The sequence below is a fragment of the Xylaria bambusicola genome (assembly GCF_022495145.1).
Source record: "Xylaria bambusicola strain CBS 139988 unplaced genomic scaffold F5B22scaffold_4, whole genome shotgun sequence".
Lineage (NCBI taxonomy): Eukaryota > Fungi > Ascomycota > Sordariomycetes > Xylariales > Xylariaceae > Xylaria > Xylaria bambusicola.
The window spans coordinates 116,233-133,459 of record NW_025953557.1 but is presented as its reverse complement, the minus strand read 5'-3'; the positions used below and the strand labels follow the sequence as shown (position 1 = coordinate 133,459).

The following is a 17,227-nucleotide window of genomic DNA, read 5'->3' as shown; positions in this document are numbered from 1 at the left end:
CTTTTCTGCAAACTTCCCTTCTCCCACTTCAGAAACCCCTCCAAATTCACGGATAGCTGCATACCTCCGCCTCAACGTCCTCAACCTCCTCAACCTCCTCAACCTCAGTCGCAACGCCACACGTGAATACGCCACACCTGCCCACCATGAATCGAGACAAGATCCAACAGTGGGTCGAAGGCGTGGAACAAGACCTATCAGGACTGTAGTATGTACCACCTACCTTCCTTTCAACTCTTTCTACCTACTTCATCCTCTGCAGCACAGATCTGATCAGCTTGCAATCGCCCATGTGCCAACTCTTAACATTTATACAGTATTGGACAAGAATCTCCACGTCCACGTCCACGTCCACGTCTCACCCTCGACCCTGAGGTCACAATGGCGGACAACTTCATTCCACCAGGCCAACAGAGATATACACGCGCCTGTATGGTGTGCTCTATTGTCATGCATCAGTCTGTAAGTCACCACTGCCCTCACCTCACAACTGCACCCTACCCCTACTTGTCTACCTACAGTGGTATGGCTTTCGCTTTTCTTTCTTTCTTTCTTTGTACTACGTCTTTATATCGCCGCATTAATGCTGATGCCTGTCTATCAACAGCGATTCAAATCCGAAGGTTGCCCAAACTGTCCGTTTCTAGAACTTCGCGGTAACGGAGATGCTCTCGAAAGCTGCACTTCCACGGTGTTTGAAGGGTTGATCACTGTTAAAGACCCTAAGAAATCCTGGATTGCGAGATGGCAGCGCATCAACAACTACGTCCCTGGTGTCTATGCTACCAAGGTTTCGGGTTCTATTCCTGAAGATATCCGTAACGGCTTGATTGAGGATGGCCATGTGCTGATTCCGTATGTCATCCTACACCATCCTATGCTCCCTGCATTTCAATCTTTTCTATGCTAATTGATTGCGCCATGTATAGGCGCGATGGAAGTGGTGTTGATGTGGATTAGAACTCCACTGCTGTCACCTCCAAGCCCCCATCCAAACGAAAATCATCAAACTTGAGCCAGAAGTCTTCTGAGGACCACCCCAAGAGACCACGAGAGAAGTTTCAGGGCTCCCAGGGCAGTAGCAACTGAACTTGACGAATTGATCTTAGCAAGCTCAGAAATGCGACTCGCCGTCAACGCATAAGACGATGAGCTTTGAACCTTGACAGTGACGACAATACTACAACGATTGGCACCACACTGATAGTACCAATAGTACTGGAAATTATAGTCTACGATTCCTCGTCAAAGATCTTGTTGGCCCATTCAAAGGGCTTTCGGTAGGATCTGAAAGAGCATATCGGGCTGAGAAAATATTAAAAGAAAAAAAAACCAAAAAAAAAAACCGGAAAGCCAAAAAAAAAAAAAATGAGTGAAGTCGTTGTTCCATGGAGGGTTTAGGCGTTATGATACTGTTTCACAAATGATACCCGGAAGAGCTGTGCACCATCTAAGGATCAACGGTCCTTGTTCACTTTCATAGTTTTCTGCTTACATTCTCGATCTTGTTGTCATCCTGATGTTGGATGTTGCAGAAACTCCAATATCTTTTTTGCCATGAGGAAACCCCAGTTTTACGATAGAGGACTTAGGACTCGATCTTAGGTTAGTACTTATAGTCTGTAGGGGTTGGCTTTGACCAATATCCTTACCTGATGAGACATCAGAGATGTAAAAAGTTAACAGATTACTTAGCCTGTCTTACACTAGTCTAATTGTGAATACAATTACTATGTAGTGCTCCATTTCTCTTTATATTCAAGATTACGCATGATGGGAACCAAAGTCTTCGAGAAGCCCGATTTTGTTCGATCCGGGCCCCGAGGTTTCTAGCTGACTCTTTATCCAACTTTACCAGGGCTGCGTTATTAGATGAAACCTTTAAGGCTCATCTCCACCTCCATAGGGACCGTGAAGTAGGACCCTACGGCTTCCGCCTTGCGTTTCTCATGGACCGGCTCAGGTGCCTCAGAGAGCCTTAGATAGCAGTCGATGATGCTGTCGATTTCTCGGTATATCTCCTCGTCTTCTGCTTTTTGCTTTTCGCCCTTGAGCGTAGAATCTCTGCCAATTTCACGCGTAGGTTCGCTCATCCGGTTTTCGACGCGATCAGGATCTGACTGGTTTCTGCGGTGTCCCACTGGAGATGCGGGTGCATAATCTGTGCTCTCTCCCACGTGTGCTGTAGCCGACGCTTGCGCTCCGCTGCCGCTATTGTTAATGACATGCCCACCTTTCGCTAAAGAGCGCAGATTCGAATATCTGCGTCGATGAGCGATAGGGCTGCTGTTCTTGTCACTTCTCGCGGCTGGCGGAAGGGCAGGGCAGAAAGTCTTGGGCTCAAGGAATGGGCCCGACATCTGTCGCGGTCGCGAATCTTCTGCCGCTACATCTCGGGATGATGGCTGCGGCGGCGTTGTCGGACTCGGCGTCGCCGTGGCAAACTGGAAACCGATGTGGCTATTGCCGTTGCCGCTCTCGTTGCGGTATCCCTCACGCAGAGAGCCTGATGCCTGCTTCGCGATCTGCAGCTTCACGGGAGAGCTGCTGAGATACTGTTCCCGTTTGCGGTGTCTGCGGCTCCGCGGCGCGGATTGCAGTTTGAACCCGCCTCGGTCTTTGTTCAGGGAACTCAAGACGTCGCTGTTGTTGATCATCACCCTTGGTGAAGCGCTCATGTCCCTCTCGCCATTTATTCGGTGTGACGGTTCTCGTGTTTTTGCCTCGGGGGTCAAATCATAAGGCTCGTCGTCGGGAATCAGTGGCGGGCGAGAGCTGAATTCTGCGCCTAGGGGGGAATACGGGCCAGGGAAGGCATTTAACACGTCTGTTATGAAGATGCTTTGCCGAGGCTGGTGCTCGCTTCGGCATGACGCGCATAGATTCTGCGCTTGATCGATGCTTGTTATGAGGTGGTTGTGACATAGTGGCATCGGGCATACCTGTGGCCTCGCTGGTGAGGGTTTGAGGCTGAGATACCTGTTATCGTGGATAACTTCTCGTGTATCATGAATAGGCGTCAGGAGATTGTCTTGCTCTGATCCTGGAGACCAGCTATGATTCAAACCTGGTACACTGTCTTGATCCGTGTTGACGTATAGTGCCATGGATTCACGCAGTGCTTTCGACCGGGTGCTTGATGCTTGAATCGTATGACTAAGTGGCGGCCTCTGTGGGGAACTTTGGGATAAGCTGCGCGTCTGTCGTTTGCGTATTGTACCCGTTTTTGGCGATGATGTGGAAGCAGATACTGGCTGCGACGGTGCTGTGAAAGGCTTATAAGTCGTCGCGGGCAGAACTGGTAGTTCTGGTGCATCCTTTGTATGCCAATAGCTGCCATCTTCACCTTCTGCACTCTCCAGTTCCATCCCTACTCTTATTGTTATTCGGTCAGATGCAATCGACGGCGATGATGGCGGGTATGTGATGTGCTTATCAGCCCTGTACGCGAAGGCGTGACACGTATTAGGTTGTTGGTATCCTACCTCACTCTCTGCTCGCCACTGGTCCCTCCTGAATTCTGGCGAGTTAGCCTTCCGGTTAAATTTTGGCATCGGATCTGTTCGCAGATTCGGCAGCAGTTGTGGTTGACCAGTCTTGAACTCGCCATCTTGATTACTCTGGCGTTGGTCCATCGATCGCTCAACTCCTACCATAATAGCCCTCTCCCTTGCCTCTCTCTCCCTCTTCTTCCTTTCTAACATCTTCTGATTATGCCGCCAAATTTCATGCAGCTGGCCCAATACGTATGCCGAGTTGCGAGACTTCAGTCCTTCGCGTTTGTCGTAACGTGGACGATCTGGACGGTGCGTGATTTTGTAGTTGTTCGCCCAACTTGTGTCTTCCTTGTCCTTGAGCGCGGTGTTGCTGTTATGTGAATGCCGTCGGAAAGTACCAAACACTCTAGACAAGACGCTTCCTCCACCAGTGCTGGCGTTGCAACCGGCGCTTTTCCCAACGCCTGCGCTAGACCCTGTCGATTGGCTATACCCGTGCGGCATCCGAGTCAAAATGTTAGTGCTGGATAGCCACTTCAGGAATAGGCAAAGACGGTATAAGTATTTTTGTAGAAGTTGTATATGTAGCTGTTATATAACCTGTATACTAGCTCTTAGAATGGTTAGAAGGAACGTGCGAGTGTAGTTGAATATAGTATAGAGTAGATGAAATGGAAATAGCTCTCAAGGGGCGGACGTGTTAGTTACAGGTAATACGCGCAGACTTTCCAGTTAAACGTAAAGATAACGAGTTGTAGAAGCTCATAAGGCGGAGCGGCGGGGGGATATAACCTTCGGTGATGACAGAGGAACAAAGAGCGAAGGGCAAAGAGTGCAAAGTCGTTGTCACGATACCGAGCCGTTGGCCAAGTATCAATATAAGATGAGAGCAACAGGCCAAATAAACTCAAAGATTGCATGCGCTTGATCACGAGTGATTACAACTATATTAAGAAAGGGTGCTGATAACACAATAAGACATGGTTTTTCCGACGTTTGTCCTTTGTCTTTCTGGGATATTGTTACAATTCCTTTGAAGATGTGAAAGAAGGAGTTTATTGGAAGTTATGAAATACTGTGCTCTGCTTTATCATCTCATGGTGATGGACTAATCTTGCACGTTCTAGATAGGATAGGTAGGGAGAGACATGGTCTTTGAAGAGATGGATGAATCGATTAATCGGTGTGGTATGGCAACATTGTATTGAACCCTTTGGTCATTTAAAATAGATTTAGTCTCTTTGACGAGGGCGCGGAAGATGGACCATGGTTAGTTTTTAGTCAAGCGTGCTTCTTCTCCTTTGATATTTCTTTCTATTTTCTTTGTAAACTATCTTGAAGGCGTGCCTGTGCATTGTTGTAGTTGTGGTTTGAGCGTGTAACGTGTGTCATTGCGATACTATGCCTTCTGCTTCTTGGCCATAGGCCCTGCGTCCTAGGAATAGACGGTGCTCGATATGGTACTTGGAGCGCCACATTATGGCGAACTCATTCATTATTAATTAAAAGATAACTACGTTATTCCATCTGTGCTTTACAAGGGAGGTGAACATATCTACATTGCTACAGAATGGAACCATACCTTGCCTACAGTGATTCAGAAGCGCAAAGTATTTTTCTTGCAAAGCCTGTATTCATAGTAACAGTGCGGCGGATGTGAGAAGAGATAGATACAAGTAATTGAATGTATCAATCTTATGGGTGGGTATAGATATAAACGAGACACCTTCAGCAAGAATGAGAAGGGTATGCATGGCATTCGCCATATCCAATTAAAACAAACCCAGCCCACGACCAGGGACTTCGCAAATCGGCAATATCATACCTTCTCAGCTGGTGATCAATCCAGTATTTATAATTCAAAACATATTGCTCCATCGTGGCGATGCCACCCGTTTTCCTAGCCTCTTGATTAAACAGAAGCAGAATATCGTCAACAAGACGGCTCTTATCCATCTCAGTGAAGTTCCGCATGCGAAATTGTGCCTCAGCTAAGGCGCCGCTTGGCGTGAGCCCTTCAATCATCGCCTTGTAAAATAATACCATGAAGACGAGGCTAGCCACATCCCCCGTCACCCAAAGTGTTCCGATAAAGGCGCAAGCACCACTGCCAAGCAGCGCGTGAGCGAAACTCAGAGCTGTTCCTGAGTCGAAGACACGAGAGTATGCTGAAAGGCAACTGCTGAAGACAACTAATCTCGCTGTTATAGCTAGCCTGGAGAGATCAAGTGGCGTGATTGACTCCTGGAATAGGTCTACATTCGAATGCATCGGCGATTCTTCGTTGAAATATCCATGGGAACTGAGATGGATGATACTGGACTGTTGGCATTGGAGCTCGAAAGTCTCTCGACTCGTCAGATCAGCCAGCATTGGCCATGTGTGATGACGGCGTGCGAGGTACAATGCTTCAATGCGTGAAAACTTTATGTCTCGGTCTGAGCCATCAGGACGCCGGGGTGAGTTGCAGATGACTGTTGCTAGCGGCGGCTGCGCTTCTTCTCTTACGGATTGTTTGCTTTGGGAGAGTTTGTGAAGTCCGTACCATATACGAAGGCTAGGCACCAAAGATAAAGAATGGGCTGGAGTTGGCAACTCTAGAGATTGAAAAAGCAAGGCCCATGGTATATGAGCTAGAGCTCCCGAAGGCACCACGAAAAGTCGTGGCTTATCCCGAAGCTCTGGAAGAAATTGGGATAGCAGCTCCGCTGAGAGGTATCTGACTGTGTCAGATATCTGCGTTCCGAGACGTCTTTCCCGCTTGTCCAGAGGCATATTTTGTGCAGACTCAATCAGATCCTTTAGTTTATTGATATTGTCCAATATGCACGTCGTGCGCATGGCTTTCCACTGAGGGCTGACTCCATCTGATGTGATGAGAAACGATAGGAGCCCAGGGCTTTTGCCCTGTACTAGTCCGTACTCTATGATGGCGATGTCGTCAGGTATTGCTTCAAGTATCTCATTGAGTCCGGCCTCCCACCATCGAGATACACGACCTGTCGCCAACGATTGCGCCCCCATCATTGTACTTCGCCAAGCTAGTCGTATGCGCAATCTCTCCATTATAGCACTTTCCGGTAATTTTCGTGAACTGCTGGACTTCGAACTCTCGATAGAACTTCTCTGTTCTCCAGAAGATACCATATGTCGCACCTCCCACGCAACATCTTTCAGAGTCAACTTATTTTGCTCCGATACCGTAGCTTCACTATATCGCTCAATGCTACGCAAGAGTGCTCGAGCTTTGCCTCTCTCTAGGAAATACAAAGCTTGCCGGGCCCAATCCTGCTCCGTCAGAGCTGGGATACAAGGGAAGTCCGTCGGTAGGATAATAAGTTGGTGCCGATCAAAGTAGGTGCAGATGCGACTTGCGGAAAAGAACAAGTTCGAGCAGTCGATATGGTCATGCGATGTGAGTCGTGCCTGTGGAAGTTCTATATAACTATGGTGTATCTCTGTCTCTTCGCAACCTCGGGAGTATATCTTCAGTGCTTCTCCAAGGTGTTCGAAGCGGGCATCGTTTGTGGCGGCGTATCCACGATGTTCATGCTGGAGACCAATGTTTAAGAGATCGCGTGCTCTTTGAAACCTTCGTTCAGGGCTCTTCAGACGGTACTCTTCGAATATTGTTCTATCGAGCTGTAGCCTTTCTGCTTCTTGCGCCGCCAACTCCCAGTCTTCTGACCAAGTTGCCGCATCTAGCATTATATGAGCATTCCTATAATCTTCTTCATATAGGGCATCCTGGTTCTCCCTCTGCGAGTCTTCAAAATAATCTTTGATATAGGGTGGCGTGTGTTGTATATTTAGCCGGGGTGTTCCGACTGAAGGATTCTTGATAGCGGCGCGAAGGCTGTATAACAAAGCTCGAGCTTCGTCAGGCCGTTCAAGGCTTCCAAGAACCTCGATACGACCTGCTATACCAGCGACGCCGGCATCGTAACGGCATATCTTTTCGAGCTTGCCCAACCCAGCCTCCAGCGCCTGCATCCCTCCCTTTGTGTCACCCAGTCGTAAAGCGTCCACATAAGCATCACGGCTTTCAGCAACGTACTTCGATGATAAATACGCAGCCAGCTGTGGTGACACATGCTTATCTGGATCGTGATCTGGCGGTAGAATGTCATCAATTGTCGAACGAGGGAATGACCCGTCTGCTATTACGGAACTGTGGTCATCTTCTTCACCGGCAACACTTAACAGTGATCGCTTAGCTTTCACTTCATCCAAGCTCGGTGTATAGTACCCTGAGTCTAATGATTTCGGTAGTAGAGTTGCCTCTGGTAAGCATTTCATCATTGAGAGACGGTTATTTTGGGGTTCACCGATAGTCATCGTGGCAGTTCCAGCGAGGATCTCATCCGAGCGGGGGTACGTAGAATCATTGAGTCTAACTACTTGGTATTTAATTACATTGATCAGTTGAGATTTTGTAGCCTTGCAACAAACCCTGCTTCCTTCTACAAGTATGAGACATAATCGAGAGCCCTTGGGGGCTGGATGCAGAGCCGCACTCCAAATTAAGTCATCTGTACCAGCCCGAGGCAACTATATGTGATAGTCACTATTTGGAGGTGGCGAAGCATTGCTTATGCTGATCACAGGGTGCCTGCAACCCTGGAACCCTGGCGCCACCAATCGAAGTGGCCTATTAGTCTTGGATGTTTAGAAGGCTGTGAAAAGAAGTGACCGAGGAAAATACACATTATCAAGCCTTCGACGATTGCCTGTTTGCTTGTTTGCCTGTTTGCCTAATGTGGTGGTGCGCAAGGGCATATTGAAGGGCCTCCGACATCCACGCCACCACAGTGGCTTCGCGGGGTCTAGGACCTATTTTCGGTGTACAAAAGCAACCGGGCTGCTCTTCTTATACCGAGCTTTTCGCGGGCTGAAGGGATAGATCATCGTCACAAAGCAACCATAATAGTAATTAACATTCAGTTAACGTCGTCGTCATAACCACTGTCATAACTATTATCACAAGCACTGCAAGATGAAGGATCCCTATTCGAATCAAAAGAATACATATCTACCTTATACTCGTGGTATCCTACCCGATGAGCTGAGGCTTGGCAGTCTTTACCTGGACCCTTACAATCCAAACCTGGGTCTTGAGAAGTATCGTTTTGAGTTTAAAGAAAAAACGTAAATAAATGTCCACAACTACCACCATCCTCTCGCATACACTGAGCCCGCTAACCAAGTTCTTTGTGAATTTTACAGCCTGCGCGAGGAGAGGTATTGGGAATTGATAACGGCCTGGACTGGGGAACCAGAGGTGGACGACATCGAGCCTTATATCCTCCGATTTCAGGCAACGACAGAGTGGGCTGCTCAAGCTAAGATCATTGATGCAGCTAATGTAGGAGCGGATAAGACAAAGACAAGAGATGTCAGTATTGTCGGAACTCATGCCCGGCGGTACCAGATCAAAAAGTGAGCTCGATGAAGAGAAGCGAGTTTATGAATGAACTATGATTAACCTTGGAGTGTGAACAGGCCGGAACAGTTTCTTCGCCAACAAGTTCTCACACAACCCGATGTAAAGAAGTGGATTGCCGACCGACTCTCCATCTCCTTTTACGCTCGATGGAAGCATCACCGAAAGACAGGAGAACCGTTAGTAGAACCCAGGCCCAGATGTAATCTTGCTTCAGCCTCCTAACTGGTTCTAGATGGAAAGCGCCATCGATATGGTTGGTGACCGGCGTACACCTCATCTCGAACGGCTGTGTTCACTCGGGTTGGAACGTGGGCCTCAATGTGCAAGGAGGCGCAAACGTAGACCCTGGAACATTAGCGGGCGGAACGCCAACTGGTAGATCGGCAGCCGATGTCCGTGGTTCGAGGAGGGAGAACGTCCAAATGGAGAACTTATATGGACAGTCTGGGGAGCGCGTCTGGTGTGCGCAGTTCATGGAACTAGCCGTCGAGTTCACTAACGGGCCAGGGAGGAATGAATCTCAAGGCTGGTCCACGAGACTCTTACCCAAGAAAGAGATTGAAGTCTTGCAACTACGTCAGGTTAGTACTGAGCTGTCCTATCACCAGAGAAGAGTGCCTAAGTACACTACACTACCTATTCAGGGATGCTCGATCCTTGTAGTGTTGCGGCCCAAGCTTCCGGGACCATTCTGCTTTACCACAAGCGGCAATTGCTAACTGCCTATAATCCATAAATAGGTCGAGGATCTTGGGGTCAGCGGCGTGCGCCGAAGAGTAACCTCAAAGGAGTCGCAGTCATCATCAATTGATTGGAAAAAGCATCAAGCGATGATCATCGGCTTGCAGACCACAGGCCATGACGACTATGAACCGACTGCGACGACTGACGACACCACTGCTACAGCTACGGATCGCCCGGACATTGAGGAACCTCTTAGCAAGATGGTCGTCGCCGACTTGCCTTATAACCAGGGTTTATCGGCACGAGACTGGGGAACCTTTGAGGATTATCTGGCATACCTGGATTACCAGAACTGATGGATTCAAATTTGATTGATTGCGTTTCCCCAATGAGTGGCTTTTTTCCCTTTCTTTTAGGTGCTGTTAACACGGCGTTGGGGGGAGGGGGGGTGGTTTGTCACATGTTAGTTAATTAAGTTTCTCCAAGCCGGCGTCGGGATCACTGAGAAGCCATCCTGGATGGTTATGCTTAAACATCTACACACATACCCTATACCAAATGAGCCAAAAGCGAAATAACCATATAGCGCTGAAAGGAATCGAACCTAACCTGACTATATGCCCCCTCTGGTCATGGCACCCTAACTATACCTTTTCTCTCTCCCTCTCTCTCTTTCTCTATATTACTGCAGCGGGACAGACAGGAAAACGTGCATTGAAATCCTAATCATCTCAGACAGTAGTGTGCACTGTCTGTTGTACGGTTGTGCCTCACTGGCATAGTCTTGCGATGATGTTGTGATACTCGAGCTTGTCGACACAGCAGGAAGTAGATGGACAGTTACCAATCATATCATCCCGTTTAATCTACCGGCTAAGGCCCAGCCTTCGCCAGCCTCCCTTTCACCTTTCATACTGTTTAGTCTAGGCAAGTCAAGAGTGACACATTACATACTTAATATACTTAAAGACGATTGCCGTTGGGGATGGGCCTCTTTGATTCGTAGACTTGACTCAGGCTCGGTATCGTGAACGACCTTGAAGACCCCCCACGCTTCGTTTATGCCCAAACTATCCGTCATAACCTACCTGGTACCTACCTAACTAAGAATGAATTATCTCTCTAAAGTAAGCAATCTAAGTTCTAGTAATCTTGCCTACCTAGATACCTAGGTAGGTAGGTATAAGTACGTAGGTAATAGGTAAGCACTTGCGAGTGCTGGCAGGTTACAGCATCATTACCTAGCTTACAGATAGGGTACTTACCTAGATAGGTACCTACCTAGGTAGGTAGGTACTTCGTCACGCCCCACGCCCAGACTAAGGCGCTATCAGCTGCGGGCTACAGTAGGGTAGGTACCTGCTCAAGTGCCCCAGCCACGTGCACCGTGCCCTACTAACAAGTACCCACGATAGGTAATCAGGTAGTCGGAGCATATGGCTGTCTCTTCTTCTACACACATGACACGCCCTGAACTGCCTCACATTCTTTCGCCTGTAGGCATCCTTTCAAGACGCAAACCGCCTACCGGAAACCTCGTCTGTGTTATCCTCTCGGTGCTGGGCTGAGACTGTATGTAATTCATCGCGGTATCTCAGCACCTCACTACCTCAAACCTCATTGTTTCTTTGGCGTTACGATAGAATGACTAGTCAGCTAACTCCTTCTTGTGACCAAACCTAGATAGTGCCAATTGTCCCATCGATTACACTTCTAATGATCGGTTGATTTCGTTAAATGGACCAATAACAATCCTAGTTGGAACCTGCGGATGCCAAAGAATGACGACTCCAACTCGCGACGGTAGCCGAACGCCCCAACCAGGCACCGGCGCTCAACGACCACTGCTCTCGTCCTCGCCTGGCTCGTTTAGAGGTCGAAATTATGGCACATCAGTTCCCAGAGCCGATTATACAGCTAGGCTAGCATCACCCATCCCGTCTCAAGCCTTTGGGACATCGCCCTCGCGTCGATCATTGTCACCAAGTCGAGGTGATCCAGCCGCCATCACTTCAGAGAGTGCTGTACCTCTCGCCGGTAGCTCAGCAGCCGGGGGAGCTATAGGCCCTGGAAGATCTGCTCTGGCTGCAGCTTTGTCGAATTCGGCCGGCCAGTCGCCTCCTAGGTTTGGAACACCACCTGCGCGACCCTTATCGCCATCAGCTACCGGGCTACTCCACACTCCTCCGAACGTCGGCTCATTCGACGCAAAATCGAGGTTCGCGCAAGACAGTGGTACTGGAGCTTATGAGGATCCTGAGATTGTAAAACGTCATCTCGTACAACCATCTGATGCCCTCGATTCTGGTTCGGATACAAACCTGGATAAGACCAAGGGAAAACAGGTTGGCGAGCCCTCTGAATCAGCGCAAGAGGAGGATGAGTTCTACAGTCTCAGGCTGCAAGGTGGTGATATTACAAGGCAGATCTACAGATGGTCGGAAGAAGCGGATAGTCGGCGTCGTACGCAGCGAAGCAAGAGCTTCAGTCATGCGCGAGAGGAACCTGAAAATGAAGTCCTCGATATAAATACCATCAATGTCCCTGGCGGTTTCAGGAGGGACTATCTTCGGCGAGCAGCACAGAGTCCTGTCGCTACCCCGCGAGGTCTCGAGGCTGGCCACGCATCGCCCAGGAATGGAAACGAACCGCAGATATTCACCAGTAGTTTTCTAGAGTTCCTAACCATTTATGGACATTTCGCTGGAGAAGAACTCGAGGAAGACGATGAAGTACTCCGACCTGGAGAATACTTCTCCTCTGGAGAGGATTCAGACTTCTACGATAGCGAAGATGAGAGGGAGCCAATGGAAGACAGCACACTTCTCACACCTTCAAAGCGTAGACGACGACGCAAGGTCCGAGGTGGCAGCGGCACGAATAGCCCTTTCAACGCGGCGCTACTGCTTCTGAAGTCCTTTGTTGGCACAGGAGTCCTGTTTCTTCCCCGTGCCTACTTAAACGGTGGCATGGTATTTAGTAACGTTATCCTCGTTGGCCTTGCGGCACTTAGCTACTATTGCTTCATTTTACTCATCACCACGCGGCTCAAGGTTGAAGGGTCTTTTGGCGACATTGGTGGAATCATCTATGGCGAATGGATGCGGAAGCTGATCCTTGGTTCTATCGTGCTCAGCCAGATCGGATTCGTTGCAGCGTATACCGTCTTCACGGCAGAGAATTTACAGGCCTTCGTTCTCGCCGTGACCAACTGCGGGACTTATGTGAAGATTACTTGGTTCATTTTGATGCAGATGGTCATATTCCTACCTTTTTCGCTATTCCGCGACATCGGAAAGCTTGGTTTCACCGCCCTGATCGCTGATGCTTTCATCATCATCGGACTCGCTTACTTATTCTACTACGACGTTCTCACTTTGAGCACCCAGGGCTTGGCTGATATCATCTTGTTCAATAAGAAGGATTGGACACTATTCATTGGCACGGCGATCTTCACGTTTGAAGGTATCGGCCTCATTATCCCTATTCAAGAGTCGATGAAACATCCCGCCAAGTTCCCCAAAGTCATGTTCAACTCTATGATCATTATGTCGGTCATTTTCATTACAATGGGTGCGGTATCCTACGCAGCTTATGGTTCCAAGACAGAGACTGTTGTCCTTCTTAATCTACCACAAGACAACAAGTTCGTCAATGGGGTTCAACTTCTCTATTCGCTCGCTATTCTATTATCGACCCCGTTGCAAATTTTCCCAGCAATCAAGATTACAGAAAACGCACTTTTTACAAAAAGTGGAAAGTACAACCCGTATATCAAATGGCAGAAGAATATGTTTCGGTTTTTCATGGTGTTCCTATGTGTGCTCATCGCCTGGGGAGGCTCAGATAACCTGGATAAGTTTGTGGCATTGGTTGGAAATTTCGCTTGCATTCCTTTAACTTTCATTTACCCAGTAAGTGTTGACCTTCTCATAGCTTGGCTGCCTAGAAGAGTGAAGAATCCCTGACAAGAGCCCTCACTGACTATTTTGACAGCCTCTTCTCCACTATAAGGCTGTAGCTACGACGAGATTCCGGAAGGCTTCTGATATTGCCCTTTGTATTTTCGGCTTTGTTGCTATGGGCTATGCAACAAGTCTCACGGTGATCTCGTGGGCGAGCGGCCCATCGTCGAAGCCTCCAGGATACTGCGATACCCGACACCTCTAAGCCAGTCAGCAGCCAACAGGCTATTAGCAACCTGTTCCCTTCATGCTGTATACTATTTGCATAGCGGTTTGTTTGGATTTACCCAGTACCTGTCCAGGTAGCTAGATGGATACGTGACACTCGCATATGGAGGAATTGGCTTGATCCCGCATTGCAGCATTAGATCATAGAGTATTCATGACGCAGAGATGGATTGAAGGATAATTCTAGAATGTCAACTACTACAATTAATCAACATGTTTCTAATCCAATTGTCCCATAAATACTTGGTAATTGTGTCCCGTGGTAATTACTAATTACTAGAAGGTACTGGGTTAGGTACCTGTCTACGAACTACCTACATGTAGGTACTTACCCACGAGGCTGTAGGTAGATAACAGGTGGAATACAGTGTTAATTATACCGTAGGAGTTGCGGCTCCCGATTGGGAAAGGTGAAAGTGGACAAAGGTACGTACCGACCGTGAAGGCAACTCAAAACATTTACCAAGCAACTGATACATACATACCTAGCCTCTGCTTTATTCGACATTCAACATTCGACACTGGCTCAGTCATAAATCATTAGGTACCTCACTTTTCTACGGCGAGGAACCCTTACGGCACGCTACTTGCTTTGATTCTTTAGCTTTCTACACATTTTGGGTTCTCTTGGCGCTGACCTAAACGTTGCCGTGCATTTGTATCTACCTCTATAACGGCGCTTTGTTGCGGCATCAATACTTGGAGAGCAGTATTTGGATATTGGATATCTTGCTCGATATCCTTGCGACGAGCGAAGGGGGCGGCACAGGTTACTTTAGTGTGGGAAGATGAACGCCCCGGACAGGTTGGTGTTCCTTCGAGTTATCCTCCAGCGCTCTTCCCCCGTGCCCAAGACTAGTCACAATACGCAACCACAAGTGGGCACATTATATTCTACGATGGGAGGCTCGGCCTGCAGCCTCAGCCATACGCAATGAGCGATGCCTTGGGGCTCAAATAGCAGCTTTTACGGCTTGAAAAGGTTTCTTGGGACCTCTAGAATCTGGCTTGCGAAGTGCCACTTGAATCTCTACTTCAACTACCTAGATTTACCCAAGGTGGCATAGAGTTAGATGCGAGTTAGATGCTGCCAGATAGACTCGTCTTCGAAGTCTTTAATGTCTGGCAAAACTCCAACTCGAGCCAGCGCCTTCCGATTCTCCCATCATGCTTGCCCTTTCCATCCAGCCAACTTCTACTACCCACCATGTTACCATTTGCCCGTCCCTGCCTGGACTCTACCATACCCTCTACCTCTAATGAGAAACACCTGTCCATCCCAACAACTTGACTATAGCCACCGTCCCCCTTCTCTCCTATACTGGATTAGTTCCAGAGCAACCTTTCTACCTCTGCCAAGATGGCCAATCAAAAACATTACAATGAAATCGACTTGGTGTTCGCCTAGCTCCTGCATTTTCTAGCTCGGGCCGTATTAACAACTGTTCCAGATTCGAGCTCTTCCTCGTCAACGAGGCCGAAGGCGAGAAGAAAATCACCGAAAAGCCCTTTGCTGGTTAGTCGAGCTTCTATGACTGGCACTCGTCTAACTGTTGCGTTTTTGCTAACACTGCCAAGGCACTTCCAACACCTCGGACTTCATTTTACTGAAGGAAGATCACACGCTGGGAAACCTTCTCAGTGAGCACCTCAAACAAGCACCTCATGTCTTGATGGCTGGATATAAAGGTACTTGCCACCACGAACCCATCTTCTATTCTCCTTGGAATGGGTATTTAACACGAAACAGTTGGTCACCCCAACGTCCCCGAGGTCTTGATTCGCTTGCAGACCGATGGCACCGTCACTCCCCGTGAGGTCCTGATCGACACGTGCAAACAACTCATCGCTGCGTACGGTCAGCTTGGTCGTGAATTTACTCGCGAGTACGAGCTTCGTCGTATGGTAGCAGCTGGCGAGCAAGAGAATGGCGGCAAGCCCTGAGAGAGAATCTCATCTCCACTCATAATTTCTATTTTTTTTTACGACTACGGAATCGGCACAGATTGGGCAGGCTAGGGAATGGCGTTTTCTGTTGACGGTACCTTTCAAGCGGATGTATGATGTTGATACTGCATCTCAGACCTGTTTTATAAGCATAGAGCTACCAGGTACGCTAACTAGAATGGACCGCGAGGGTCACATTTTACCAGCAACAACCCCTCCTTCCCGATCGTGACAGTCGTAAAATGGCTTGTTTTCTTTAGCCACTTGTAGCCTGGATTTATATCCATACTCACGATACCTATGCGATTCATCATGCCTTAAAGAATATCATGTAGCGACAGGGCCCTCTCCACCTGGTATCAACTGGTGTGGCGTCAAGTCAGCATTTCGTTTGCATTCAAAAAGGAATTTGATGCATACCATGCAGATATTGTTACCGTTCAAGAGAATTTTAGGAAGTTTTGTGTGGTTGCCCGAATAATCGCTATTTTCCGTTAGCAACCGTCGTTAATACAAGAAACATACCAGGACTCCCTACAATTCTGTTACGTCTTCAAGAACCATATCTATGATGAACTCGATCAGTATTCGTCATACCATACACATAAGGATCATAACCTGTAAGATCATACTTACTGACATAGTCGTCGAAGCCCATCAGGGTGCCACTGAATTCTGTAGGGGTGGATTGATATCAATCAGCTTATATTCGATCATAAAGGGGAACTAATGCTGGAGCGCTTCATACCCTTGTCGCCCTTCATGACAACCCATATCCGAGAGCCGACACACTTATCAATCAGCTCTAGCAGACCTGTCAGTAACTCTCTGTCTTTCTCAATAACTGAGTACGGGGTGTGGAGGCACGTACCCAGTGGAAGTAGTTGGGATGCCATCTTGGCAGCTTCTTGAGATGCGACGTTCGCGACTGGGGACCCGAAAGACTCGGCCTTTAAGTACTCGAGTATTACGGCTACTTGGAGATTCTGTCGTGAAATGGTCTTGACGTCAGTTGGCTCTGCTGGTGATAGGTCTTGAACGAAGGGTCAGCCACAGTGTAATTTGCCCAACGTACCTAGTCGCTGGTATGTGGTAGGTGGTAGGTAGCTAAGACCTCGATGACTAAGCAGGGCAATTGTGTCTACAATAGGTAGTAAGTACCTAGGTAGGTACCTGCAACGCAGCGAAAACAGTGATCCCCCAGGCCCGCCTAAAATGCCTAAGTTAAGTACCTAGGTACTGTAACTACGTGCGTCTGCCTAGACGCTTAAAGGAGAGCGCGTCAACGTGCAGGTTACTAGCAAGGGATGAAGCCATCTTCGTCGCCACCATCACCGAACAGCAGCGCAACTCCATGGGATTCCAACCATGGAGCTGAGTTGCGCGACTCCTAAAGACTTTTACAAATGATCTTCTTCGGAGGTGCTGATCCAGGCGGAAATGCGGTGAGACGTTCCTAT

The 17,227-nt window shown here is 48.3% G+C and overlaps 7 protein-coding genes across 7 annotated transcripts; 4 read left to right on the top strand and 3 right to left on the bottom strand.

The window, feature by feature from the left end:
- Nucleotides 1-49: 49 nt before the first annotated feature.
- F5B22DRAFT_589493 (transcription elongation factor spt-4) lies at nt 50-1,289 on the top strand. Its single transcript, XM_047973746.1, has 3 exons — nt 50-462; nt 608-855; nt 930-1,289. The coding sequence occupies exons 1-3, from the start codon at nt 382-384 to the stop codon at nt 958-960; spliced, it is 360 nt and encodes a 119-aa protein (XP_047834695.1). The 5' UTR covers nt 50-381; the 3' UTR covers nt 961-1,289.
- A 579-nt stretch (nt 1,290-1,868) lies between these two features.
- On the bottom strand, nt 1,869-4,001 carry F5B22DRAFT_642349 (uncharacterized protein; the record flags this gene model as incomplete). The annotated part of the gene is made up of 1 exon (XM_047978110.1): nt 1,869-4,001. The coding sequence occupies one exon, from the start codon at nt 3,999-4,001 to the stop codon at nt 1,869-1,871; it is 2,133 nt and encodes a 710-aa protein (XP_047834694.1).
- A 1,015-nt stretch (nt 4,002-5,016) lies between these two features.
- Nucleotides 5,017-7,915, bottom strand: F5B22DRAFT_589483 (uncharacterized protein). The gene has a single exon (XM_047973745.1). The coding sequence runs from the start codon at nt 7,833-7,835 to the stop codon at nt 5,226-5,228; it is 2,610 nt and encodes an 869-aa protein (XP_047834693.1). The 5' UTR covers nt 7,836-7,915; the 3' UTR covers nt 5,017-5,225.
- A 249-nt stretch (nt 7,916-8,164) lies between these two features.
- On the top strand, nt 8,165-10,084 carry F5B22DRAFT_334309 (uncharacterized protein). Its single transcript, XM_047970831.1, has 5 exons — nt 8,165-8,645; nt 8,724-8,936; nt 8,991-9,119; nt 9,176-9,524; nt 9,684-10,084. Exons 1-5 carry the CDS (start codon nt 8,494-8,496, stop codon nt 9,981-9,983), a joined length of 1,143 nt encoding a protein of 380 aa, XP_047834692.1. The 5' UTR covers nt 8,165-8,493; the 3' UTR covers nt 9,984-10,084.
- A 799-nt stretch (nt 10,085-10,883) lies between these two features.
- F5B22DRAFT_589474 (transmembrane amino acid transporter protein-domain-containing protein) lies at nt 10,884-14,043 on the top strand. Its single transcript, XM_047973744.1, has 4 exons — nt 10,884-10,978; nt 11,043-11,216; nt 11,311-13,541; nt 13,624-14,043. Exons 3-4 carry the CDS (start codon nt 11,409-11,411, stop codon nt 13,795-13,797), a joined length of 2,307 nt encoding a protein of 768 aa, XP_047834691.1. The 5' UTR covers nt 10,884-10,978; nt 11,043-11,216; nt 11,311-11,408; the 3' UTR covers nt 13,798-14,043.
- A 242-nt stretch (nt 14,044-14,285) lies between these two features.
- Nucleotides 14,286-16,426, top strand: F5B22DRAFT_589469 (DNA-directed RNA polymerase). The gene is made up of 6 exons (XM_047973743.1): nt 14,286-14,625; nt 15,272-15,336; nt 15,399-15,509; nt 15,571-16,130; nt 16,188-16,251; nt 16,306-16,426. Exons 1-4 carry the CDS (start codon nt 14,609-14,611, stop codon nt 15,762-15,764), a joined length of 387 nt encoding a protein of 128 aa, XP_047834690.1. The 5' UTR covers nt 14,286-14,608; the 3' UTR covers nt 15,765-16,130; nt 16,188-16,251; nt 16,306-16,426.
- On the bottom strand, nt 16,095-16,663 carry F5B22DRAFT_633466 (putative U6 SNRNA-associated SM-LIKE protein LSM5; the record flags this gene model as incomplete). The annotated part of the gene is made up of 6 exons (XM_047976832.1): nt 16,095-16,130; nt 16,188-16,251; nt 16,306-16,333; nt 16,404-16,442; nt 16,516-16,572; nt 16,639-16,663. 6 exons carry the CDS (start codon nt 16,661-16,663, stop codon nt 16,095-16,097), a joined length of 249 nt encoding a protein of 82 aa, XP_047834689.1.
- Nucleotides 16,664-17,227: the final 564 nt, after the last annotated feature.